This window comes from Callospermophilus lateralis, chromosome 14, assembly GCF_048772815.1.
Source record: "Callospermophilus lateralis isolate mCalLat2 chromosome 14, mCalLat2.hap1, whole genome shotgun sequence".
NCBI lineage: Eukaryota > Metazoa > Chordata > Mammalia > Rodentia > Sciuridae > Callospermophilus > Callospermophilus lateralis.
Genome location: NC_135318.1, coordinates 32,881,677 through 32,908,302, shown reverse-complemented (window position 1 = coordinate 32,908,302; position 26,626 = coordinate 32,881,677). Strand labels below are relative to the sequence as shown.

Sequence of the window (26,626 nt, the reverse complement as noted above, 5' to 3'; positions counted from 1 at the left end):
TCCTCACGTTAAAAGTAAACATCTGGCAGCATCTGCAAGTGCCCAAAATAAACTAAGAACTAATAGGAGGCATTTGTGACCACAGTGGGTCCTGCATGAAGAAAGAAAGGGTGGTTCACTGTGTAGGAGCCAAAGGGGCTACTTGGCTCAACTCATTTGTTTATTGATTGATGATTAGTTAATCGACCAATGTACAAGCTCCTAGAATACCCTGCTGATGCAATTTGCCATGGCCCCAGGGCAGCAGGGACATTACATTGACTTTGTGGGGCCAGATAGTGTATCAGGAGCTGAGAATGATGGTCCTTCCTGGGGTGTCAATGAGGATTAAATATCCAAGGACCCAAGAACAATGGGAAATCTGTGTGGCAAAGCCACCAGGATCACTGCGAGGAGAAGTGTTGTTTTATAGAAATGAAGGTTGTCTGGACTTCCTCATGAGAGATCAGAAGCAGATGCCAGCATGGAAGCAGGTAGGATTCCTCAGTGGTCGTTGTGCAAAAGGTACTCCCAGGGACAAGAAGGGAGGGAGACCGAGAGAGCTGAGGCAGCAGAAGAGGGGGCCACTTTTGTGTACGTGTGGGGTGGTGCTGGGATCAAACCCAGGGCCTTGAATGTGCTAGACAAGCACTCTACCACTGAGCTACACCCCCAGCCTAAGGCAGTCACATCTACACATCAGTCTTCTGAAGCTGGTCACTGGGGCTGAGCAGGGAGACAGTGTTGGAAGACATGGTGATGAACACATTGAATGCTGAGGTCTGATTGACAACAATCTGGAAGCAGAGCCTGGGACTAGCTGGCACCATCTGACAACTGTAAAGGGGCTTAAGGATGAAATTGGGCATATTTGAACAGCATCAAATCCATTCCTCACAGCCACACTAAATGTAAGCGACAGACAGAGAAACAAATTAATACCAAAAATGTTGCCAGCTTTCATGTTCTGGCAGGACAAATGCTTCCAACTAGGGACAGATTCACAAGCCTTCACAATTCTGAGGGCTACCATGCTTCATCACTCTCATCAGGCAGGCTGCAGTGGTGCAGGGCTCGCTGCAAAGGAGGGAGCAGAGGAACACTGGCAAGGTTTTACTGCCTGGGTGCCGGGAAATCAGGCAGCCGGCTAGGACTTTAGAAATGGCCTTTACCCTAGAGCCACAAACTGGCCACCAGCTTGGTGAATCCAACTTGTAGGCATGTTCTGTTTGGTCCACAAATGTCCCCCCCCTTTTTTTTTTGAATTTTTATTAGTAGCCCCAAATCTACAATGAGGAGAGTCAGAAAAAGCTCTAATTCCCCTTCACTAAAGCTCATGCTTGGGTTCCCCAGGTGGCCCCCAGAACTACTGATTCCTTCTGCTGCCCTATGAACTGAGGTCATGCCTGGGATCCACCAGCCCTCATGGCACTGGGATAGGGATTCTCACTACACAGTCCCTTTCTCACTTTGCTGTTTTTTTTTTTTTTTTTTTTTTTTTTTTTTTTTTTTTAATGTTTTAGAGAATTAGCGGAAATAACTTTCTGGAAGTCCAACTGAAATGAAGGTTATATAACAAAGTAAAGTTTGGTCCCACTTTAGGTAAAAAGATGGAATCACTCCTTTAATACATTGAAACTATGCTCTAAGTAAAACCATTTTTATTAACCAAACATCACAATGTGCATGAACATTTTTGAAAAATGAAGAAAAAATATGAATTAGTTTGTCATCCTTGCAGAAGTATCTGTTCTGCATATTTCCTTCCAGTCTTTTCCACTTTCATTTTTACATGCTGCGATTTGCATCCCGCTTTTTGCATTTAACTCCACAATTCTACATTTTCTCATATTGTATGATCCTCATGTTTTGTGATTCTAAATAATGTTGCAAGGGACATCTATGCGTATTTTAATCTCTCCACATCTTCAATTATTTGCCCAGAATGTATTTTCAGAAGCAGTGTGAGGGCTACGGAAAGACTTGAGCTTGAAAGAGTTAATCTGCAAGTTCCTAACCCAAAAGTGCCCTGTAGAAATCTCTTCATCTCAGCAAATTGTTGGAGAGGCTATAGGAAAAAAAAAAAAAAAAAAAAGGTCATTTCAACATATGTGATAGGATTGTGGGTAATTAAAAAAAAATCTTCAGCATGTGAAGTCCATTCCGGGAATAGCACTATCTTGAGACCCAAGTCAAATAGTACTAAATATGCTAAGCAGAGATCTATGTTTGAAGAAGAAACGTACTTGCTCTTAACAGCAAAATGCTGCATAGCTCTACAGTGGAGTCAGAAGACTCTACATAGCATCAAAGACCTGTTAAAAAAATATAGGAGGCCACGATACAAGACAAACTGTCTTCCTCAATCACAACAGCTCTGCGCCTTAAGTATAGTCGTCATTTCTTAGAATAATGGCTGCCTTTAAATTTTTTATTGATGGCAGAAAAAAATGACTAAACAAGACCAGAGCATTTAAAGGTAATTTATATCCTATATACAGCCTGGAGAGTGGTGTAAACAAGGTGGATGTCATAAAATGAAATCTGATACAGATAACCTCACTACTACCTTCTGCATAAGTTCAGATGAATTCAGGGCCTTAAATCTCCAAGCAGTGGAAAGCAAAGCCTACTGTCTATTTTATTTTTATTTTGCCTCCTGTCTCCTCACCAATCTCTTAGGGCCAATAAAGAAGATCAATATCATGGACGGGCAGTACAAAACGAGGGCCTTTTCTTGAGATCTGTACCTTGGTACCTGGCGCCGAGCAACAGAAGGCACCAGGGGTCTCTGAGAATCTGGGAAATGGCCCACCACCGTTTTTTTTTTTTTTTTCCTGTGACGCCAGGCAAGTCGACAGAACCTCTAAGGGCAGGATTATGAAGCACTTGAGCCAACTCCGCCTCCGGTGGAAGGCAGGCAGCCTGTCTTGCTAAGAAGAAATCATGCCTCCCTAATCTACTAGAGCTCTTTGAAGGGTCAAATAAGTGTATGGATAAGGGGGTAACAGTAGACACAATCTATTTACACTCTCAAGAATCCTCGGAAAGCTCCACACCAAAGCCTGTTAAGGAAGCTGAGTCACCATGGGAATGGGGAGAATGTCTGGTGACAAATAGGGAACCGGCTTAGAGATAAGAAGTAAAGAGTGAGGATAAACAAGTCTTTCCCTGGAGGAAAAAATGTTCACAGCAGGGTTTCTGCTGCAGGCATTGATGCTTCTGGACCACCAGGCTCACTGATCCTTACTGATTGGAGATATGACTGTCAAACCCTTTTGCCTTCATAAGTCATGGGTGGAAATCAGCCTCAAGGCCATTTAGTCATAGCTTATATATTGCCTTGTTGAATTTATCTATCTTTGTAACAACTCTAGTGACATTGTGAGCTCCTGATGGGCAGGGGGCACATCTGATGTTTTAGAATTTCTTATACCAACTAGTATCCAAGATTTCTTAGAATAATGGCTGCCTTTAAATTTTTTTATTGATGGCAGGAAAAAAAAATGACTGAACAAGCCCAGAGCATTTAAAGGTAATTTATATCCTATATACAGCCTGGAGAGTGGTGTTCTCATTCTAGGGCCTGGTGGTAATGGCTGCCACCTCTTCCCTTGGTTAGAGACGGTGAGCCCCAGGGGGCAGCACTGTTCCATAGGTTCCCCTGTGTGTGCGACATTTGTCACTACTCATTGTGCTGCTGGAACCCTGGATAAGAGAGAGTGTGGGGATGTCTTGTCACTGCATCTCAGGAGAGACATTCAGGAGCTGGGATGAAGGCAGAGGTGGGTAGGTGAGTGGATACAGGTGCATGGGGCAGGAGAACAAGGGACCATGATCCAGAAGAAAGGTGGATGAAAGGGCCTTGAGTGGAATAGGGTGGAAGAATGAATCCCCCCTCCCCAGCCCCAACACAGCCGCCAGGGAGTCTCTGGCACAAGAGAGGTAATTTTAGGAAGGATGGTCCCTGTCCTTCACATAGTTGCCCTGATATTACGCTCTCTCCATTTGGGTAGCAGGTAACAGGTAGCAGTAGCTGTGTCACAGAGAGGTGAACAAGGAAAATAAAATCCTGCACAGTGGACTTCAAAGTGGTCTTTCAGGGTCAGGTTCTTTGGGGACACTCTCACGCTTAGGGAATAACCGCAAGCAAGGTGAATCTGGTCTCCTTCAATTGCCTGTGTGGCTTCTCATCAAAGGCAGGGTGTGTGCCTTGGAATCCCTCCCAGGGCAGCGGCAGGTGTGAGTGATATCACTGATAGCGCACTGACACTGATCTTCAGGGGTGTTGGGTGGAGGGGAGGGAACACAGGCTTCTGGATGCAGTTGCCTAGGCTTGGATCTTGGCTCTTCGCCTCTCTGGACCACCACCCATCTCACAGTTGCTATGAGGACTGAATGAGAAAGTGTACATAGAGCAGCCAGGCCTGGCTGGCAGCCAGGAACAGCAAAGCCCCCTTTCCTAGCAAATGGAGTGAGTCTCCTCCAAGTCTCCTTTCCTGGTAATAGGAGCAGAAGGCAACCCAGTCTTACAAGCTCCAGGCTCCAGAAGCCACGGAATGAAAGCAAGAAGCCGTTGTCATGGATGGGGGACGGGTGGGCACATTATCCTGAGGTCTCCTAATCCCATTTTCTGCTTTCATGTTAATCCTCTTCCTCCTTCTGTCTGCTACACACTCAACTCCCAGGGCACTGACCCGGAGAACTGGGCCACACCTCCTCTTGTCAAAGGCAGTGCTCCCTATTGGTGGTGGGGAGTGGGGGTGGGGGACAGACAGGGATGGGGACAGTCCGTCTGTGCCTTGGTCCTCCCCAGCTGACTGAGCTGTTCTTCCAGGCCAGATCATGGATGAACATCGAGCACTCAGCCCACTAATAATGACACAATGACAGTGTCAGCCAGTATTGCTGAGAACTTACCAGTTGCTGACACTGGCTAAGACCTTCATGTACATAATTTCATCCAATTCCCATAATGCTCCTGTGAAGCAGATATGATCAATTAAGATTTGCAGATAAGGAAACAGAGGCTCAGGGAAGTTGTCACAGCCAGATAACACTGAGAAAAAAAGCAGAATTGTTCAGGATTCCTGCCCAGCTTGGCCCGGCTCCAGAGCCTCATGGGGAACCACTAGACAACACTGCCCCTCTGTGTCCCTTCCTCTTTCTCCAACTCTGGAAAGGACCTGTCCTTCCTACCAATGCCCCTGGCTTCTCTCCTCTGGCACGTGTCTCCTAAACCTTCCCTCAAGTGAATATATTTCTCCCATTCATATACCTGGGCGTCACTGCATTTCAGCGGAGTTGAAACAGCATAGGCTTGTAGAGGAGGTGGAAGGGGTATAGTTCTGGCTTCCTCAGGAAAGGGAACAAGATGCACCTAGGAACTGGAGGTCTTCTGGGATACAGGTGGCTGTGCATGTCAGTGGTCATCTGTGGGGAGGAGATTTTGCCTCAGGCATGCACCCACTATTGTCTTCTTTCTGGGCACTCTGTCACTTCTCCACTTCCATTTGCAAATGTTGTTCTCTCAACTCTGCAGGACTGAGCCTGGCCATTTTTGTCCTCAGAAAGAGGTTCTGAGGCAAGGCTCATTCTCAGGGAGAAGTTGTCCACCATGCCCAAGATTTATGAGCAAATCTTTTCTTTTTTCCTTTTTGTTATTTTTTGTACTAGGGATTGAACCAACCCCAGGATGCTTAACCACTAAGCCACATTGCTAGCCCTTTGTTAATTTTTATTTTGAGACAGAGTCTCACTAAGTTACTTAAGTCCTCTCTAAGTTGTTGAGGCTAGCTTTGAACTTGTGATCCTCCTGCCTCAGCTTCCCAAGCTGCTGGGATTACAGGAGTGCCCAGTGCGGCAAATCTTTCTAAAAAGACTTTATGCGTTTTGGGCCTCCATTTTAGCTTGTCACATGCTCAAAGTAAAGAGAGGTCTCTCTAAATCAAGAGTCCTCTGACTGCAGTTTTGCCCTTTGGAAGTATTGAATTGGGGCTGGGTTTATATGCTTACTAAATCATTCTGCACCTGTGATGTGGGATTCAGCTTTCTGGTCTGTAAAAATGGAATAATTGCATCTCCCTAAGGCCAGAGTGTGGGTGTTATTTCCCTCTGCCCCTCTCAGTGGGCCTGTGGACCTGTCATCTGGAAACGTCTCAACTTCTGGAAGGCAGTGCTGGGCACATCTTTAGCCTTTTCTTTTCCTACTGAATCATGTGGATCCTGGGCTCTAAGCGTCTCCCTGCTATCATAACTAGGTCTTTGTGTTCATCCTAGATTGAGACATCTCTCCTCAGGTTCTCATCAATTCTAGTACCTTCTCAGGCCCAGATCTGTGATGTGACTCCTCCTTCCCTCAGAGCCCCATAGGCTACGTGACAGTTGGAAAATAATGGAGGATGATACAAAATCCAATCCTGAATGACAGAGGGTGGGCCACCTGAGTTCAGCTGGGGATGGAAGTCTGGAGGCTGATGGAAGCCAAGGTCTGTCTCAGAGGCCTGAGGACTGAGGGTGGTGAGCTTGGGCAGGATTTGACTGGGGTAAGTCATGGTGTGAGATGCTGTGGCAACTCTGACTCTCCTCCTCTGCCCAGTCACAAGCCTAGACACCAGAAACTAGATACGGGGTTTGTGAACTGGGCATAGAGGTGGGGGGCACAGCAGTATCCGTGGTGAGGACTCCAGAACTGATATTGGTTCCTCAATCACTTAGAACTACAGGAACATGTTGTACCTGAGAAATAACACCCACCAACTCTGCTGAGGAGAAAGTGGGTTCCGAGTTAGAGTTTGGTTCTTCGTTTTAAAGCCCACAAAGGTTTGAATGACCCTCCAGGCTTGGCTGAAAGTCTAATTGTGCCAGAGCTGGTTGGTTCCTTCCTTCTTGAACTTGTGGTGGGGAGTGGTGATAATGGCAAGGTCCAACCCTGTGCAGAACAAAGCTGATTTGCCTGGAGGTTGTCACAAATTCTTTCCTGGGCTATTTATTCATCAGTTAACTGAGTTGGCTAACATGCCACCATGGGGACCTCACTCCTTTTGGGTAGGGCTCTGTGCATGAAAAATTGGGATGAGTTAAAATGAGAACCTCCGTGAGAGAAAGGGCATTCCCATGTATTTTGTCAGGACATTGAGGTGGAGGGCCACGGCAGGAGGTAGGTACCACGGAAGTAGGGTCTGGAGACATTTGGCATCTTTTGGGGAGACTTCACTCCTCACAAGCCATCATGCCCCATGACACACACATACCCCACAACACACATACCAAAGGCACAATGAAGGACCAGAAAATCACAGCCCAAGAAACTGTGCCTTGAGAAGAATTTTTGCCACGAAACATCATTTTATTAACTGATATTTATATTTATATATATATATATATTCATTTTTACAAAAATAAACAATTTAATAAACAAGAAGTACAAAAGCTTCTGGATATGCAAACTCCAGGAGGGGGGAGCCCGGTGTGGCTGCTTGAGGCTTTCACTGAAAGCAAATGAGGCAGAAAGGTCCCAGTCCCACCCCCACCCCAGGTCCTGGCTCAAACTGCAACCTGCTCCTTCACACCCTAGTCTTGGCTCATATTGATGTGTGCACCTCTGCCCCTGACCCCTGGGCTGGCCTGGGAGTGTGCCCTGTCGGTATAGGATCACCTACATCCTGGAGCATCCCCACCCACTGCCAAGTTTCCTCTCTGGAGCACAGCTGAGAGTACACTCTGTGACCGATTGTCCCCACGCAGCCCCCGCCTGCCGTGGCATGTGCAGCAATGGTGGCAGCGGCGGCAGCAGCAGCTAGGGCTTTGGCTACATTCTCACACTAGGAACACAGTGATGGGGCTGCCCACGGAGCTGTCCCAGTTCAGACTGGCCTGAGCCTTGCTCACAGCCCTGAGCGCTGGAATAGCAGACGCCCCCGCAACCATTGATTCCTGGTCTGGGAGCCAGCAGTCTCAGACTTAGCCTTGTCAACTCACATTTTAACATTTTGCATTATTGCACGTTTGTCCTGGTCACATCGGTCTGTCTGGGATGTCAGTCTTGTCTGCAGGGGTTACCAGGTGACATGCAGCCCTGCTAGTGCAAGTCACTTCCACCATAGGCAAGCCCAGCTAGAGAAGATCGTCAGTTGAGCCCTCAGACAGGTCAGCCAGGGGCCCTCACATATGTGGTCCTGTTGGGATCAGGGACCACTTGGTTCCATCCAGTCTTGAAAAAGACCAGCTTCCGACCTGGGGGGTGAGATGTAAGAGGTCAGGCTGGTTCTTATCTTGGAGGCATGGCCACTCTCCTAAAGCAACTGCCTTGAAGACACTTATCTCTCCATTTTCTCAGCCTCCCCTCTGGTTTCTTATTCATTTATTTTGCAGTGGGTATTAAGGGTGAAACCCAGGGCCTCATGCATGGTAGGCAAACACTCTACCACTGACCTACCTTCCCAGCACTCTTCATTTTTTAAAAATTTTGATTTTTAATTAATTTATAAATTAATTTTTAGTCCTCCTGTCTCAGCCTCCCACATAGCTTTGAGTTCCCACATGTGCCAACATACCCGAATTGCCCATCAGATTTCTGAAGAGACCCCCTATGTGTCAACCTGCTCCAGAGAAGAACCACCACCTTCCTTGGAGTGTCCTCTCCCTCTTGCTCACCTGTCCAGGTGGTCTGGTTAGTGACCACAAAGGCATGGCACTGGGCATGGCTCTCACAGACATCCACAGCCTCTGCTAGGTTGAACACAGACAGAAGGCAGCTGCCATGGTGGTAGGATGGCCAGCACCGGTAGTCCTCCTGGGGAATGGTGCTGTCTGGGATGCGCTGGTATTCTATGGGGTGGGGATGAAGCAAACATGAGAACTCTGGCTGGGTGAGGACTGGGGTCACTTTCTGAATTAGGGCTATAAGACTCATTTCCTAAGTGGAGGTTGACATCCAGGCCAGCATTCCTAGCATGGAGGTGAAGGCAGTGGTCACCTAAGTGGGCTGATCATTCAATGAAGACCAAGTGCAGACTTGGTTTTGGAGAGATACACAGCTCTCAAATCTGAGGGCACAGAACTGGTTCAACAAGATAAGAGGACACAGATGTGGCACAGACACACAGAGCTACTGGCTGTCCAACCTGGCTGCTGAGGCCAGGGCATTTTAGACCTTTAGAGCAAAACTCTCAAACAGCAATAAGCATGTGAGTCCCTGGGGAATCTTGTTAAAATGCAGCTTCTGATTCAGGAGGTGTGGGCGGGACCTAGAGTCTGCATTTCTAACCAGCTTCCTGTGTTGCTAGTGTGCAGGCCTCACTTGGCTGCAGAAGATCAGAGCACCCCTCAGTTGAACTTTCTCCTGGCTTTAGGGAGAGAGGTCAGGCAAACTCCTCAGACAGGCCTAGAGGAACAGTCAGGGAGTTCTGAGGTTAAGAGGCATGGGAATGGATGCAAACATGTCCATGGCTAGAGCAGGGAAGGGAGCTGAGATCTCCGCGGATGCAGAAAGAACTACGGAGGCTCTGAAAACACCTCCCAATCAGAAAGCAGCTCAGCCTCAAGTCTCTTGCTCACCCCATCTTTCCTGCTGCCCGGGAGCCCCAGTTCTGGACTGATCATCCAGAAGCTCTGGGCCTCTGGCCATCCCACCCTCCGGCCTCCTTCTCCTGCCAGGGACTAGACCAAAGTCCAGGGCTGGCTGTGATTTATGGCCCCATAAACTGCGTCCTCAGGGACAGAGCCAGCCATTGTTCACCTCGTTAAACTTTATTTACAGGGCTAACGAGGGCTCCCCCACCCCTAAGACTGGCCAGAGCTCCTTGAATACAGAGGCTGCCCACCCCTTGCCCCCCTGCCAACCACAGCTAAACCCAAGGACTTCCGCAGGGGGACCACAGCCTGTAACCGGTGGCTAGAATTCTCCCAAGCCCTGGGAGAGAGCAAGCTTCTTGTCTGGTTTCAGTGTGGGGTCCCCCTCCACCTCCAGCTGTGCCCCTAGCCCTGGGAGTGCAGAGGAAGGAAAGAGAAGCAAACACATATTGTGTTCCAGCTGTGTAATAGGAACTGTGCTAATTACTTTTACACACCTCACCTGCCATCTAATCCCCATAAGAACTTTGTGAGGTGAGTAATACAGAACCCAATTCATAGATGAGGAAAGTGAAGGTCCAGGGCTAACGCACACAGCCAGTACCCAGGTGGGGGGCTTAAAGCTATTCAGAGGGGGGTGTTGGCACCCCTGCCCCTGCCTCAGTTCCAGGCAGAATGGCAGTATTCTTGCTCAGCATGAGACAGGACTTCAAAGTAAAGGCTCAACAGTCTGTCACTCCAACTGAACCCTCAGGATGTCCTTGGAGACAAGGGTCTCCAGAGGAAGGGTGAGCCACTTAGCCCAACTGGGGGGTCACTTACCCTCCTACCTGCTCCTCACCTACTCAGCACTCGGATCCCTGCTGGGCCACTCACCAGCGCTACTGCTTGTGGTAGAGTTCTGCAGATACTGGCCACTCCGGTAGAGGTTCAGCACTGTCTCTAGCTGGGCCAGGGTCTCGTCCACTCCCCAGGTGAGCTCTCCTGCAGAATGCAGAGTGGCTATAACAGGGTGCCTGGGTTCCTACTTCTTTCCACAGTAGGCAGCCAGCCATGGCCCACCTCCCTCTAGGGCCTGGACCCTATATGTGGGCTTGGGAGGGTTTTTTGCCTCAGAATACTGCCCTAAGAGATAGTGGATCCTGGATCCTATGCTGCCCTGTGTCATTCTTACCCCCCACTGGGGGAGGGGTGGGTGATAAGGCAGATGGGCCCTGAGCCTTACCTGTGGCATTGACAATGATGTCCAGCAGAGGCCGTAGTGAGGGCGGGGCACTGTGGGGCAGGAGGTATGTGAAGAAAAACCTGTGGTAGAGAAATTAGGGGCTCAGGGGCTCCAGCCTTTGGAGACACATCCTTCCTTTACCCCAAGCTGGGACAGAACCCAATGTGGCTGGGGAATCTGATCCCTTTGTGGCCTGGTGACCAGACATACTTTGAGTGTATACCAGGGAGTCTGCTCTTTGGAAAGAGGCCTGGGCACAGATATGACCACATCTAACTTCAGACCCAAATGAAACCAGAGGTGTGTTTCCCCATTCTTCCCACCTTCCAGCCCATATCACCCCTGACTGAGCACTAGCATCAGAGCAGTGCAGCTCAGGGGAGGCCAGGATTGGGGCTTTAGCCATGAAGAACTCTGCAGAGGTCAGGAGCCATGGTAGGGGAAGGGGAAATGCCAGCTCTAGCCCCTGAGTCTGACACTATTTTTAGAAGTCTCCAGCTGCTACCCTCCAACCCAGATTCTCCTTGGACCTATCTATTTTTAGTTCTTACCATCAGAAGCCTGAGCATTCCCTCTTGACTGGGCAGAGGCTTTCCCCGCCCCTGTGACTCCATTGGTCAGAGTAGAGCCTTCCTCCCTAGCTGGCCTCCTGGACCCCATGCTGGCTCTGGCTCCTTCCTTTACTTCCTTCCCTGGTGGGAACTCCTGAGTTGGGGTGGAGGGTACCTGTAGGCATTGTAGAGGTTCCGCTTCTCATTCATGCCATCACACCAGCCCTGGGCCGAGCAGGGCAGGGTGAAGTTCCTGGCTGGAAACTCCAGTATGCAGTCAGCACTGCTTGCACATGGGGTCTCCTCCACGCGGGCATCATCCAGGTCTGTCACCTTCAGCTCCCCGTCCACCAACACGAATTGCCGAGGGCGGAAGTCCAGCAGGGTGACTGAGCCCAGCGGAGAGTGGGCCAGGTGGTGGAGGAGGCGGCCAAGGCTGAGGCAGATCTGAAGGGCAGACACAAGCTGAATAGGGCCTGCTGGACCCTGGGCTCCTTCCTCTGAACTGAGCTTGGGGTTGGCCTTTCTCTTCTCTGGGCCCCAGGGACCTTCGAGGGGAGGCCAGTGATTTTATTAACCCTTGGCTAGCCTGACCCTGCAGGCAGGGGAGTCTAAGGATAAGGAATCTCTTCCCTAAAGCTTCATCTTGAGTATGATTTTAGTTCAGTGTATGGGAGCAGAGGGAGGGTCAGGATGACCTTAGTTGTTTATGGTCCCAGGAAACTGGCCCTCTTATAGTGGCTGTGTGTGTGTGCACACATGTGCCTGCACATGTAAGGAGGGATGAAGCAGTGAGAACAGACAATGTCGGGATCCTCGTGTCTTGCTTCTTTTCTTAACCCTTTGGCCGATAGCTGAGTCAGCTTCCTTCCCTCTCTCTCCTTGGGCTGAGGAGGAGTCAAAGCTGCTCTGGAAGCCTGGCCTTCTAAGGGAGAATCATCCCAGCAAGAAACCCTGGGCAGAGCTCCACTCCCTGCTCACTCGGAATCGATCCTCCCAGGAAGTCTGCAGCAACTGGATCATTTCCACAGGGGCGCCCAGCTCCGTGATGGTGGTCAGGGTGTCCGGGATGTCCTCGCTGTCCTGGTAGCAGTAGCCATACAGCTGGGGAAAAACCAGGGCAGGTCATTAGGTCACAGGGTGGGGGAGGGACAGAGAGGGGCTGGACTGTCAGATGCCCCCTTCCTCTGGCCTGAGGCCATCCCTAGGCCTTTGCTACAGCTCAGGCCAGAGGAGAATAGCAGCATTGCCTGGGAGGTCTGCCCCCTCTTCCTGCTGCCGGCAGTTCCTACTGACTGACTACACCAGCTCCTCACCTCTTGCCACTCAGGGTGATGGGCAGGTCTGGCCACCACATGTTAACCAGGTGCCAGGCACCACGCTAAATGCACTTCATGCAGAATTCAATATATTATAAATAACCCTGAAGGGCACAGTGGGTACTGTTATTACTGTCTCCAATTTCAGATGGGAAACCTACTCAGAGAGGTTAAGTTGCTTGCATAAGGTCACACTGCTAATAAACACAGGAGGTAGGATTCAATTATACCACTCAGATTCCACAAACTGGTTCTTTCCAAGAATACCATTTGCTAATACAGAACCCAGCAAATGATTACCATCCTTTCTCCCCAACTCCAATCCTAGTCTGTTCCTTACCATTTCTACTTCTGGCAGCTGCTGCTTCTTTTTTTTTCTTTGTAGGGTTTTGTGGGAGAAAAAGCAAAGAGGCTCATCCCTGGGTGCTCTTGACATATGCAGGTGGGTGACATGTGTCAAGGGGGTTGTAGTGAGGGATGGTTCTCAGGGAAGATCAATTTCTTGGGGGCATGGTTATAAGGAGCTGCCCACACCATATCATCTGGGGGAGGGGCTTGCTACCACCCAGCTGATCAGGGGAAGCACAGCCTGACTTTGTCACTAACACCTACACCAGGGTCCACAGGGAGCCCTGCTTCTCTGAGCCTCTCCCAGCACACCCCACAGTAGTAGGGGCTCAGAATGGGCTCTCAACAACCAGCACCCTGTGGGGTACGGACACAAAAGCGGAGTTGTCCAGGCCACACTAGGGAGAGGGGAGAGCTACGGTGGTAAGAGTCCGTGGCCTAATGTTCCTGCACATTGTCACTCGTCATGCCATCATTCACACCCTTCCCAGCCCCCTGTGTGCCCCCTTTCCTCCCCAGAGGTGCTCTTCCAGCTCCCTTTCCCCAGAGTCAGCTGCCCCAACTCTGCTGGAATCACAGAAGGTGCACCTCAGTGTTAGGCCATCAGATCACTTGGGTGGGGGTGGGGTGGGATGGGGTATCAAGGGCAGTTCCAGTACCCTCTTTTTCTCTCCCCTTTCACCCTCCCATCAGCCCAGGGCGGCCTCAGACCCTGGTGAGGTAGGGGGAAGGTAAGGGGAGCAGCTCTGGGGCCTGGTTCTCATTTTCTTGCCCAGAGTCTGAGCCTTTGTGGGAAACTTCTGAAGGTTATTAAACACCCGGAGGTCGTTAAATGTGCTGTTAACGAGGTATTAATCAACACCCCTCAGAAAAAAATAAAAAGACACCATTAACCCCCCCAGGAAGCGTGAGGCTGAGCATTTCAGTCACATCTTTTGTTCCATTTGGGAGAAGAAATAATATACTCTAGCCTGGCCAGAATCTGGGCCCAAGCAGGCTTAGGGTCCATCTGAAGCCTGAAGTTCCCAGGATGACAGAGTTGAGGGAAAGGTAGACCCTGTGCCCTCTGACCCTGGGCTGCAGAGGCATCTATCACATGAGGAAGCGTGTATGTGAGAGATGGTGGGGGAGGGGGGTGAAGAGAGCAGAGAGAGGGCATTTGTGTGTTTATGTGTGTGTTGGGATGGGGAGGTGTCACACAGAGAAAGATCCTGGAGTGCACATTGGGAGGTGCACAGTGGGCCCTTCTATTAGAGCTGACAGCACCAACTAAGGCTGCTGAGAGCTGGGGGCCTCGGGGGCCTGAGTGACTGGTTACCCTAGAAGCCTTCCCTCTGGTTTCTCCCCACTTCAGCAAACAAACGGGTTTGAAATTTTGAAATGATTAAAATGTATTAAAACAACACGGTTTCTGGTTCCTTCTGGTTCCCGGCACACCTCAACCAAAGCCCCTGGAGCAGGAACACCCCCACCACAGACTTCCCTGGCTGCAGAGGTGGCATAGCTGAGGAAGCCAGAGGGACACTGGCCTGGGAGTTCAGGGGATAAGCAGGGCAGACCCAACCCAAAAACGCACTAGGGGACCCTCCTTTTTACTTTTCCCTGGGGCCCTAGCTACCTTAATAACTCTTGTGCCTAAGTGCAGCTGACTCCAGGCTCTGACCCTGTGAGAGTCACTCAGCCAACCCAGACAGGCCCAGCCTTGATGACGGAATGGGAGAAAATTGTCCAGTTGTAATTTTTTGTTGTTGTTTTCCTCTGTGGCACCTTCAGCACCAGGGCCTGACATACACAGAGTGACTGACCATACTGTGGTTGGTGTATGTGGGCCTAGCTGGAGGCTTGTCAGAAAGTTTGAAGAGGTCATTAAGGAAGAAGTTCTCAGAGAGGTAGGAAGACATACCAAAAGCAAACCTGTCCTAAGAGAGGGGGGGGTCTTGAGTCAATTAACTAACATTTAAGTCCTGCTGAGTAATTCAAGACCTCTCCACCCTCTCAGAATCTGGCTGACACCCCAGGATTTCCAGAAAGTTCTCAAGAGCCCCCAGGAAGTGAAGAGAACAAGATCCTCCCAGTTAGAATGGCCACGTAACCAGTCGCTCACTCTCTGGCGCTCTAGACACAGTGTTAGCCAGGCAGCCAGGCATAACTGCACACAACTGTGGGCTCTGCCCGACATGTGACCAGTGCAGAGCCCAGGACCCGGTCACAGTGTCTGGTTAGGGTGGCCGTATCCTGGGGGGAGACTGGGAGCTAGCAGGAATCTAGGGAGCTTTCAGGGCCGAGGGTCCCATTTCACAGGGAAAGAATGGACCCTTGGCTTTTTGGTCAGTTCTACGGGTGCAGAAAGGTGAATCTGAGTGGGTCAGGTGGTGGGAGGCATGGGTGATATTCACTGCTGGGGGGAGTGCATACACCCTATGTTCACTGGGCTAGAGCAGTTAGGGATTCCCCTCACTCTGCTCAGACACGTGCAGCAGGAACAGTTTGTCTCATCCTAAGCAGACTTAAGGACTGAGACCTGGGAGAGAGGAAGCAGGGTATGTTAGAGCAGTGAGGGATTGTGCACTTACTTGAAGTTCTGCTTGGAGGAGATAAGGTGGGGGGTCTCATCTCTCCTGCCTATCTCCCAGTGAACAGAAGAGGCAGATTCTCACTGATTCTGAGCCTCTGGCCCTCAGTCTGTCCACTTGCCTAAGATCCTAAGGCTTCCCAGTGGTTCAAGTGGACCCATTTTAAGCCCCAGGGAACCCTCAGGGTCACTTCTGGGAAAGGCTGTACATTTTCTGGTCAACTCCCTCACTCCCTTCCAGTGGTTTCTGGCTGAGTGGGTGGGACTCTATGGGAATCGAGCCTGCCACACAGTCTCTTTCCAGCCCTTCTCAACTCCATTGCAGTCCCACCCCACCTTTAAAGTCAGACAAATCACTGGGAGTTGAAAGAACTGGGGTTCATATTCCATCAATATGGGAGACTCTACCACGCATCTGGGAGCTGACTCAGCCAGGGATGTTCGGTGTCTTGGCTTGGGATTATTTTGGCTTGAGGTGATATCCTGATGTTCAATACCCTAGCTCCAGCCAGACGCAGGGTCCTAAATTCGTAGCATTGCCCCATTCTTAGAGTTCCGGGGCTCTCTGTCCTGGCCCCTGTCGTTAAGGGATGTGTATAAGCTCAGAAACCCAGAAATCGCTGAGTAAAGAGAAGAGGCAGGGTGGTGCAATAGGAAGGGCCCTAGTGCTGGTTCTGTACCTAGCGTAACATGGGCACCATTGGTGCCCCATTTCTTTTTCTGTAAGACCAAGACGTTCTCTTCCAGGCTGAGTGACCAGGGCCTGGGCGCTCCAAGCCAGCCCCCTCACCCCCGCACTCCACCCTCGTACCTGCAGCACGTTGGGGTGCCGCAGCCGCTCCAGCAGCACCATCTCCTTGAGCAGTTTGTGGGCCGCCAGCCGATAGCAGCCCCTCCGCGCCCCGAACTCGCGCACACAGCTGCCCAGATCGTGGCCGCTGAAGTCCACCGCTTTGAGCGCCACCGCGGCCCCGCCGGGCAGGCGGACGCGGTACACTGCCTTAGTGTAGCCTGAGCCCACGTACTGCGCGCCAGACACGTTGCGGAGCGCGGCGCAGCCCAGGCGCGGGCCCGGGCCGGGAGCCGGGGGCCAGCCCGGGGCGCCGTCGGGCAGGGGCCGGGCCCGCGGGGGCCGGGGACGCTGCAGGCCCAGCCCGCCCGGAGCCAGGTCCATCAGGCGCCGCCGTTCGGGCCGGCCAGCCCCGGGCCCAGGACCCCCGCGGGAATAGCGCTGCACCTCCTCGTAGCGCGCCCGGATCTGCCGGGCCAGCTCTCCACGGCCCCCGCGACGTCCCGGGCCCGGGGCCGGCGAGGGCCCCGGGGACTGGCCTGGCCGCGGAGGCTCCGAGCCCGGTGCGAAGAGCACGTTGAGAACCGAGCCCAGCAGGAAGGAGGCGCAGAAACCCGCGGCCACGGCCGCCCGCCGGCGCCGCATCGCTCCCCTCCCCCCGCCGGCCGGCCCCGCGCGGCTCCCCGGCCCCGGCTCCGGGCGGCTCAGGCTCGGAGGCGGCTTCGCTCTGAGCCCCAGCGGCCCCCTGCCCAGCCCGCGCGCATGGCCCCGGCAGCCCCGACCCCGGCCCCTCGCAGGAGGCACATCGGCCTGACACTTGCCTCCCTCCCGCCCTGCCCCCGCCGCTTATAAGGCCCGGAGCCGCCCCCGCCCCCGCCCCTCCGCCCCTCCGCCTCCGCCTCCCGCTCCCGGCGCGAGCCCGTCTTCGGCACCGCCCCCTCCGGCCGCCCGGGCCGGCCTTCCCTGCTGACTGACAGCGGGACCTCCTCCCGCGGCCGTCCGGGCCTGGGAAGCGGCGCGGAGGCGGCTCCGGCCCTGCCCAGCCCGCGGCCCCCGGAGCTCAGGCCGGGAAGCGCGAGAGGGGGCGGTGGCGATCCCGCGGCTCGCTGGGGCTCCGGCCCAAAGCGAGGGAGGATAACGGGGCCGGGGCGGCCGGATAACGGGACCGGGAGGCCGATGACGGAGCTGGTCCCGCAGAGTGGGTGGGTGGGGGAGATAAAGGGGCGAGGCTGGCGAGTAACGGGTTCTGGAGGGGATGAGCAGCTGGGGCCCGGGAGCGGGGATCCCTGGGATTCCCAGAGCTTCCTCCTCGGGACCCGGGGCGATTCAGGGCGAGCCAGGCAAACGGAACGAGCTTGGGAACGCCTCTCGCGGGTGGGGCTGCGGGTGGGGGCTCCGTGTTCTGCCCCAGATTCTGGGTTAGGGTGAAGTGGAGGGCGGTTTGTGGAAGCAGGCATAGCCGGGTTGACACCTGCGAGCGCGCGTGGGAGGGAACGCTGGGCTCCGAGGAGTAATCCTGAGCTTTCTAAGATGCCCTGTTCAACTCCTTTCTGCCAAGACTTTTTTGATTTCCTTGTCTCTGAATCCCCATACCTAGCCGGGGATGCATGGCTTATCCCTGAAATCCCAGGGGTCTGACGGGTCAGCAGCGGATCACGAATCACGTGCAAAAGAATTCATTTGTGCCCACGTACGTCTGTGGGGTGTATGCATCAATATGTCCGAAGGGGCCACTGTGTCCCAGGAAGGGAGTGTGTACCCCGTGTGAAGTTGGTGCTGACTCCACTAGAACTTCTGGTTCCTCCCCCTCCCTCCCTGATTGCATCATTAGTGCTAATTGAGGGGCTTTCACACGCCAGTGCATTAGCTGTTTGGAATAAGCTCCCTCCTCCGGGGAGAGATAAGCTGCTGCTCCCCCCCCCACACACACACACCAGTTCTCCATTTTCCCCACCCTGAAACTGTCCGCTTAGATCCTCTCACCTCCCTGGGCACCCTCCTGCCTCCCTCTGGGCAAGTTATTCCGCCCTCCCAGTAATGTCAGGGTTGGCTGGGAATGGATGGTTGGGGAGGAGAAAGATCCAAAGCCTCCTTTCTGAGGGGGTGTCCAAAAGGGGGAAATTTTCTCAGAAGAGATGGGCTTCCTATAGAAGGCAGGGTCTCTACTTAGAAAGGGAACCGATATTTCTGTTCTTTTGAACATGGAAGGGCAGAGGAGAGGGTTCAGTGTCAGGCTATGATCCCACTAAGGTAGGCCATCCAACACTGACTTCTTGGTTCTGTAAGATTTAGAGAGTGGGGGCCCCAGCTAACTTAGCCATCATGGAAAAGGCAGGGTGAGGGAAGCCATGATCCTCCTGAGAGCTTTGGTTTTGGTCTGGTCTGTTCCTGTTTAACTGCTCTGCCCTGTACTGGCCCATGGCTGCCTGGTGTTGGGGGAAGGCTCTGAGCAGATGCCCTCCCCAGCCCTCACACCAGATGTCTTTGGTCTAATTAACTGTGCTGGGAAAACCAACCTGGGTTTGTAAACAGAGCTACTGGCTAAAGTCAACAGGGAACAGCAGCAAACAGCAAACATTCCCCTCGCACTCTGTCTCAGTCCAATTCAGCCTCTGGGGGGAGAGGGGAAGCTGGGTGGATCAGAGGCCCACTGGCCCACAGCTGAGTCAGGGAAAGCTCCTCTGCCTCTGTGGCCCCAATATGGCTGTGATTTCCTTCTGGGTCTCCTCTATTGGGGAGGGGACTGGGAGGAGCAATTGCCATCCCAAGATAAGACTCTGTCCCCCTCTGGAAAATGCCCCATGGATTTTTTACCCAGCCAAACATCTCAGTCCATGAGGCACCTTTGCCAGAGGAATATTCCTTGAAGAACTTTCTTTGGGGCCTGCTCTGCTTTCATGTCTTGGAGAAGCCTCTGAGGATAGGGCTTGACATTGTGAGTCTACAGCTCCCTGTTGGTGACTATAACGTGAACATTGTTAAGTTCATTACACATCATGTAGGTATTATAATAACATGTCTGAAATTAGACAATTATTCCTGTGATATTTCTGCCAAGCTTCAGTATTTTTGTTATGGTTTGAAAGTTCAGTGCATTCAGGGCTGGAGAAATGCACAAATGTACACGTAACACACACATACACGCACACATACACCCACCCACACACAATACATACACAGAAGCCCACCAAATGGGAGCCTCATAGGAACAAAGTCATTTCAGTTGTCTCCCTCTCCCACTCTCACCCACTCTCAGACACACAGACATACAATCTGAGATGGTCAAAAGGCTTTTGGCTTTTGAAATAAAAGGATTGAAGTTTCTGAGCAGATTATAGTTTCTGAATTGATAGTTTTAAATTTTGCTTATTATATATTGTGCTACCCAGGGAGAGGAATTATTTCAAATTGAAAGACACCAAACACTATGTTATGCTACTATAGGCCCCTGATCTATGTCTATTTCTCTATCTAACACCAAGTAGGACCCATAGCCTGGGCCTCACAGACTACAGTCCTCAGGCCAATGTCCTGCTTAAAACCCCTTGTGCTATCTTCAGATGGGAGTCATTTCCCCCTTGTCCCCAAGCAAAGTGCTCTCCATAGCCCTCAGAGCAGTGTTGGTACTAGCAGGAGAAGGCTCAGTGCTTTGGATGCTATGTTATCTGGCTCTCCTGCTCCCTGCCCCCATCCAAAACACTAACTTGATTACCAATGCTTGGGAAGGAGGCAGATGGCCCAGGCTGCATTTCTTTGGACAAGTTTCTGGAGTACCTTCTTTCTGCATGCTGTTGTCAGGATTGTAATACCAGCCTTCCATTAGTGTTCTTTATTATTGACTCTTTTCTTTCCAGTCCAGGTCTTGAACACCTCTTTTGGAGTGTCACTCTTCTGCTCAAAAACCTGGAGGATAAACTGAACTGGCCTCAGGCCTCCAGGAGCTGACCCCAGCTCTTCCTATAGAAAGCCAGACTCTAGGGCTGGTGTGGTGCTGGCTCCTGACTTGCTGCTATCATCTGCCTAGTGCTTCTCCTCTAGGTCCCTTCCTCTCAGTACCTCCTTCCTGAAATACCTTCTGCTAGGCTTTCCACTCTGTCTTTGCTAGCTGGTTCTTCAAGTTCTCCCAAAAGTGCGTTATACACAATACTTCTGCAATTGGGGTAACTGAGTCCCTGAAGCTCTGGAGGGTATGTTCTTGAGAATTCTGTGGCTTTATGTTCTTTTAAAGGAACTGTACAGAATGCATTTTTCAGGTCTTGGAAGACTTGTGTAAAGAGATTAAGAAGTGGAATCAGATACTTAATCTCAGTTCTGAGTTTCCTTGGGCAAGTTAGTTATACTCTCTTTGTGTAAGTTTCCTAATTAGGAAAACAGGGATAATAACAGTACCTACAACATAAAGTTGTTGAGGGAACGAAATGCCAAAACAAAGTGTCTGGCATAAGACAAACGCTCAGTATGTGTAATCTACTGCTAGTATTAATAATATTAAACAAACAAACATCTGCGACAGCATGTTAGACAACTTGGTTGGCTGTAACTCTGCCTAAAGGCAGAAATGACTTTAAACACTTTCTACCCTGCTTCCCACTAGTGAAATCTCTCAGCCTCCTGGGGTTTATCGAGACCTATAATTTTAACTTTTTCCCAAAAAAGCAAACCAGCAATTGATCAGAAGAATTCTCACTGGTGGCCGCCCCTCCCCAGAGCTCCCAACTGGGAGGGAAGACCATGAATCTGGGTCTGGGCTCAGCCACCTGATGGCCACAATGCCCCAGAGCAGGTACAGGGCCTCAGCTCTGTCTTTTCTGGGGCAAGGTCCTGGGGGAGGGACTGATTCTAAAATGAAGGGGGATGGAGAGGTGGAGTCAGGCAGCCTGCTCCTCAGCCCCTGCCTCCTCCAGGTAGGAAGTGAAGCTGATGTTTTAAAATATAAAAAACAGATGATGAAGGTCAGGTTACCTATACACTGGAGAGCGTGAGCCCCAAGGCAGAGTCCCCAAGAAATTATCTGAGACGGTGTGTGTGGGGGGGTGGGCGGCAGAGAGAGAGCAGAGATAGACAAGGATGCCAAGACATGGAGACAGACAAAAAACCCCCGCTGAATTCTACCAAAGGGAGACAAAGAGAAAGTCGTGGCTCAGGAGAGATCCTTCTACCATCTCTGGAAAAAAGCTTAGTTCCCCTCCATGGGTCTCAGGCTGGGAACATGAGCCGACAGGGCTCAGAGACCCCGTCAGGGGATGAGGCCTTCCCTGAACCCAGAAACCAAAAGGCTCTGTGAGCTCTCAGAGTTCCTGTAGCTTGGCCTGGACTCTTGTGCCTCTGAACTCTTGATCCAGTGAGTCCTGCTTAAGGCATCCCTTCTTATGCTTGGCACTTGTCCTGCATCCTCTCTCCTGTCAGCCTTACCCATCTGGGGCACAGAAATGCTCTTGGAAGGTTCTCCTTCTCTTGCTCTCCTGGATTTATGAGATGCGTGTCTCTTCGCTGTTTGCTTTGATTGGAAGAGTGGGTGGGCAGGGGTGGTGGTGGTGGTGGTGATGACCCTAGAGGGGCAGAAGCCTATGGTGGTGGGGGTAGGTGAAGGTTGGGGGAGCGGTATCTGTGTAGGAGTATCTCACCAGAGAAAGTGTGAGGGGCATCCGTGGGATTGGGACCCTGCCCTAAATGGAAACTCCATCCTGAAAACTTTGGGAGGCTCCAGAAAAGAAACTGAAAAAAGGGACAGGGCCTGTCCCTTTTCCCCCTTGGGGCAGGTAGAGGGATGGGAAGTTGGCCATTAGAACAATTGGTGACAGACTTTTGGCAGGGGCTGATGGAGCAGAGGCTTAGGAGAAAACACATCACCCCTCTGTTATCTAAACCTTCTCCCAGTGGATGGGGCAACTTCTCTAGGCTATGTTCAAGTGGGAAAAAGCAGTTCCTTTGAGCAGCATAAGGACTGTTGTTTGGGAAGCAGAGAGGAAAGGGAAGCTAGAAGGGGCTGCTGAGCTGGTGCACCAGGCTCTGAACCTCTCCTTCTTCCATGGCCCCCCAGGAGGTCACCTGGATCTAGGATCAGGAGGAAGAGTGATCCTCACAGTCAAGGAGGCCTTGGCTAGCCTCTCCTCTAGGAGCTTACATTGCAATTGGGAAAAATCACCCCAAACCATTAGGGCCTAAAGTGAAGGAGAATGTGGAAGATCACTGTTGAGAGCCACAGCCAGTCGGGATGACGCCTGGCATTGAGTGGAGTCGTTGAGAAGTAATGCCAGGGAGCCATTAAGATGATGATAATTAAGTTAAGCTGTGTATAATTGCTGTGACTGGATGATGCTGGATTGAAACAGGCTGTGTATTCAGTTGTATATAGACCCCTGCTGTCCGCCAATAGGGCGGCTCCTGCTGCCTCGGGCACCCCGCTAATTTTGAGTTCTCCAGAGTTCCCGTTGAGATCTGGTTGAGCTCTCATGGGGATTCCTGGAGAGTTCATGTTGGTTGGTGAAGTTCCAGTGGAGGGAGTTCCAGTCGGTGTGTGGTGTACCCATATGGGCCACCAAATGCCGCAGTCTGGCTGGGCACAAAATAACCGAGCCCCCATGAGGCACTTGTAGGTTCAAACAGGAACTCCTTTATTGCCACCCACTAGGTGGGGACCAAATGCCGCAGTCTAGCTGGGCACAAAATAATCCAGCCACCATGAGGCCCTTACATGAACACCACACACCAACGGGAACTCCACCGGGAACTCCACCGGAACTTCACCAACCAACACAAACTCTCCAGGAATCCCTACGAGAGCTCAACCAGATCTCAACAGGTTCGAACTCCAGGAGAACTCAAAAGTAGGGCAGCAGGAGCCGCCCTATTGCCGGACAGCAGGGATCTGTATACAACTGAATACACAGCCTGTTTCAATCCAGCATCATCTAGTCACAGCTTAACTTAATTATCATCATCTTAATGGCTCGCTGGTGTCACCTCTCAACCACTCCTTCTGGCAAAAATGTATCATCCCGACTTGGCTGTGGCTCTCAACATCTTCCCCCTTCTGTTTAATTAAACAACAAACATGTGGCTTAGGGACCATGCCTGTCTTAGGTTGTCCAATACTACAGGTCACAGGGTTGGGGGAGGGGGAGTATTGTGTGCTGTGTATGGGGGCAGATAGGCAGGACAGATCTGGCCTGTACCTGGAACCCTGGTGGAGAACTGTCCTGCCCAAGAGCTTCCTGTGCACCAGGAAGTGTGACCCCTTGACACATGCTGTGAAGTCAGTATGATGATACCCATCTTATAGGTGAAAGAATTGAAGCTCGTGAGATTCTGGAATCTGTTGAATGCTGCAACAATCCTAAGTGGCAGAGTAGATGATCATGAAATCAAGAAACTATGACTCTTGGGATAGGGATACAGCTTAGTTGGTAGACTGATTGCCTCACATGCACAAGGCCCTAGGTTCAATCCCCAGCACCATGAAAAAAAAAAAAAAGCAATGACTCAGATCCCCATTGGGGCTCTTCTCTCAGCTCTTTGTTAGTTTAGCGGGAGGGGGAAAAATTCACGGCTAAGAGGAAAATCAGCACCAAGATGGGAGCCAAGTTGGAAGTTCATTAAGGTCATTTTTGCCTCTGGCAACAAAGTTTGGTCATAAAGATTTAGTATTTTATTGTTCTTATTAATACTAATGATAGAGCATACTTATTAAATGCCTTCCATTATCATTTAATCCATTTAACAACTGTAGGAGATAAATGCTATTATTATCTCCAATTTTCATGATGAGAAAATTGACATAAGAGAGATTAGGTAAGGTGCCCAAAGACAGCTATGAGGAGGCAGAGCCTGAACTTGGGCGTAGCTGCCTCTGACTGCAGAGTATGTGCTCTTCCCTATTCTGTCCAGTATTTTAGTTCATGGGCTGGACTAGTTTCAGCTACAAAAGTCTCAGGGGCGGTCTTTCCAAGCCTGACATTTCAATCTTGGTTAACAGATAAGTGTGTGATGATGTTTGAGCCTTTAAGGCTTACAGGTGGGCCCTCCTGGGGTGGGTGGTGGGGAGGGGTTGTGGGAAGAAAGGAAGATAGGGACAAGATACACATTGACTAGACCCCTCCCCTCTTTTACCCAATTGGGAAAACCATCGACTCAGCAGGAGAACTGAACTCCTAGAGGTGTTTTTCAGGGATGCCAGAAGGTCCTGTAATCATATCATCCTCCCCCTCCTTTCCCAGGGGGGATAGACTGAAGGTTTACAAAGGGTTCATGAGACTCTGGGAGTCTGTGTGGAATTAAAATAATTATTTGAAAAAATTCCCAAAAAAAGCAGGAAAAAGGAAGTCAAAATTATACAAAATCCCTCCATTAAAAGAGATTATCTATAGTGAGATGTGAGAGCCACCTTGCCTGCCCCTCCAGCCCCATCCTTGGGGTAACCCTCATGACCTGTGCAAGAGTATAAAGAATCCCTCAGATGCCTGGGCTCCCATCATCCCCTGCTTTGCCAGTTTTCCTTGGGTTCTGTCATTTCCGCTGGGCTTCAAGGTTAGACACCCCAGAGCCTCTTTGATGTTTCCAAACTCAAATCCAAGTCCTGTGCTTTTTAAAAACACCTCTTGGACTTGTTCCTTTTTTCCCTCACCACCTCAGTCTAGGTTCTTCCTCCCACATCTGCTCTGTTGATTGGGTCTCTTCTGTGTTCTCCCACCTCAAAGCATGTATGGGCTCCAGATCCATCTGCCAAGAACACGGCTTCCAACACATCATTTTCCTGTTCAAAAATCTTTGATGATTCCCCATCATTTGGAGGATAATTTAGCCTGGCATTTCAAGTCAGTCGCAACGTACCTCTTGTGTTCTTATACACACGAGTACTTCCTGACTCCTCTGTGCAGCCTGGCTGGTTGCTTCAGCAATGTTGGAACAAGCTCTGCTACCCCTGCCTGATGACACCCTTTCTTACCTCTTCTAAAGCCAGCCTCCATCCCTCGTCCTGCCTCCCCAGCTAGGTTAACAGATAACCTATTGGAGAGACTAGACTTTTTAGTTTGTTTTATTTTTTCTGTTCTTTCTGTTCTTTTCTCAGTATTGGGGGTTAAACCCAGGAGTTCTTCACCACTGAACTCCATCCCCAACCCTTCTTTATTTTGTGACTGGGTCTCCTTAAGTTGCCTAGGTAAACCTCCAACTTGGGATCCTCCTGTCTCAGCCTCCTGAGTAAATGAGATTATAGGTGTGTGCCACTAAGGTGACTCTCTTTCTGCTTTAGTTGCTTGTCAAATTAAAAAATAATCTGAGCTGGGCATGGTGATGCATACCTGTAATCTCTGACATTCAGGAGTCTGAGGCAGGAGGATTGTTGAGGCCAACCTCAAGTTTGTTGGGCAAACTTATCGAGACCCTGTCTCAGAAAAAAAAAAAAAAAAAAAAAAAAAAGGTCTAAAGATGTAGCTCGGTAGTAATAAATAAATAACAATCTGATTCAATTAAGTCTCCTTGTGTGTTAATTTTCCCCATCCCTCTCATTTCCTTCCCCTGACTCAACACTATTTATTGATCATCCACTTTACCCGATACCAAGCAAATAACCAGGAACGCAAGATGAATGATGGAGGTATTTCCTGTGGCATTTCTTGAAATATTCTTGATGAAGGAGGACTCTGAGGTCTCTTCTCTAATGGCTCAACAGTTTGATAATGTTCCTTTCACAATGGAGCCCCAGGATCTTTGCATTTGCTCTTCCCTCTCCTATAGATAACATCCGAGGCCCCAGGCATTTCTGTAGCTGGTTGCCTCTTAAATATTCAGTTTCAAAATTCACTTCATCAGACAGGCCTTCTCTGGCCACTGTCTATCACATCACTGTTTTATGTCCTCAAAACACTTAGTTTTCTGAAATTATCTTGTTATATCAGTCACATTTTTTTACTTTTCTGTCATCAGTCTCCCTATATCAAGAGCAGGAGAGTAGGGTTCTTGGTTCATTACTGTGCACTTCAAGCTCCAAGCAGCTACCACATATGGTAGGATTTCAGCAATGGAAACATAACATTATAGACATCTTCACCAGCTCATCCAAACCCTTCCCCTCCTATGATTTGGGCACTGAACATCTAGTAATGCGCTCATCTTCTGATATTTTTCAGCGGCAACAGTTGCATGTCAGAGGCTAAATAACCAAGTGTTTTCTCACTAGCAAGGAAAAAAAAATCCTGTCCTGTCTTAACCAAACGTAGTCTTTTTATCCTGAGTCTGGCTTATTGCTTCCTGTAACTGTGACCTGCCCTT

The 26,626-nt window shown here is 50.6% G+C and overlaps 1 protein-coding gene across 1 annotated transcript; it reads right to left on the bottom strand.

The window, feature by feature from the left end:
* Positions 1-7,303: 7,303 nt before the first annotated feature.
* Pkdcc (protein kinase domain containing, cytoplasmic) lies at positions 7,304-17,166 on the bottom strand. Its single transcript, XM_076832901.2, has 7 exons — positions 16,379-17,166; positions 12,310-12,432; positions 11,504-11,775; positions 10,778-10,857; positions 10,429-10,536; positions 8,635-8,808; positions 7,304-8,214 (listed from the first exon to the last, which is right to left on the bottom strand). Exons 1-7 carry the CDS (start codon positions 17,000-17,002, stop codon positions 8,129-8,131), a joined length of 1,467 nt encoding a protein of 488 aa, XP_076689016.2. The 5' UTR covers positions 17,003-17,166; the 3' UTR covers positions 7,304-8,128.
* Between the last annotated feature and the right edge of the window lie 9,460 nt (positions 17,167-26,626).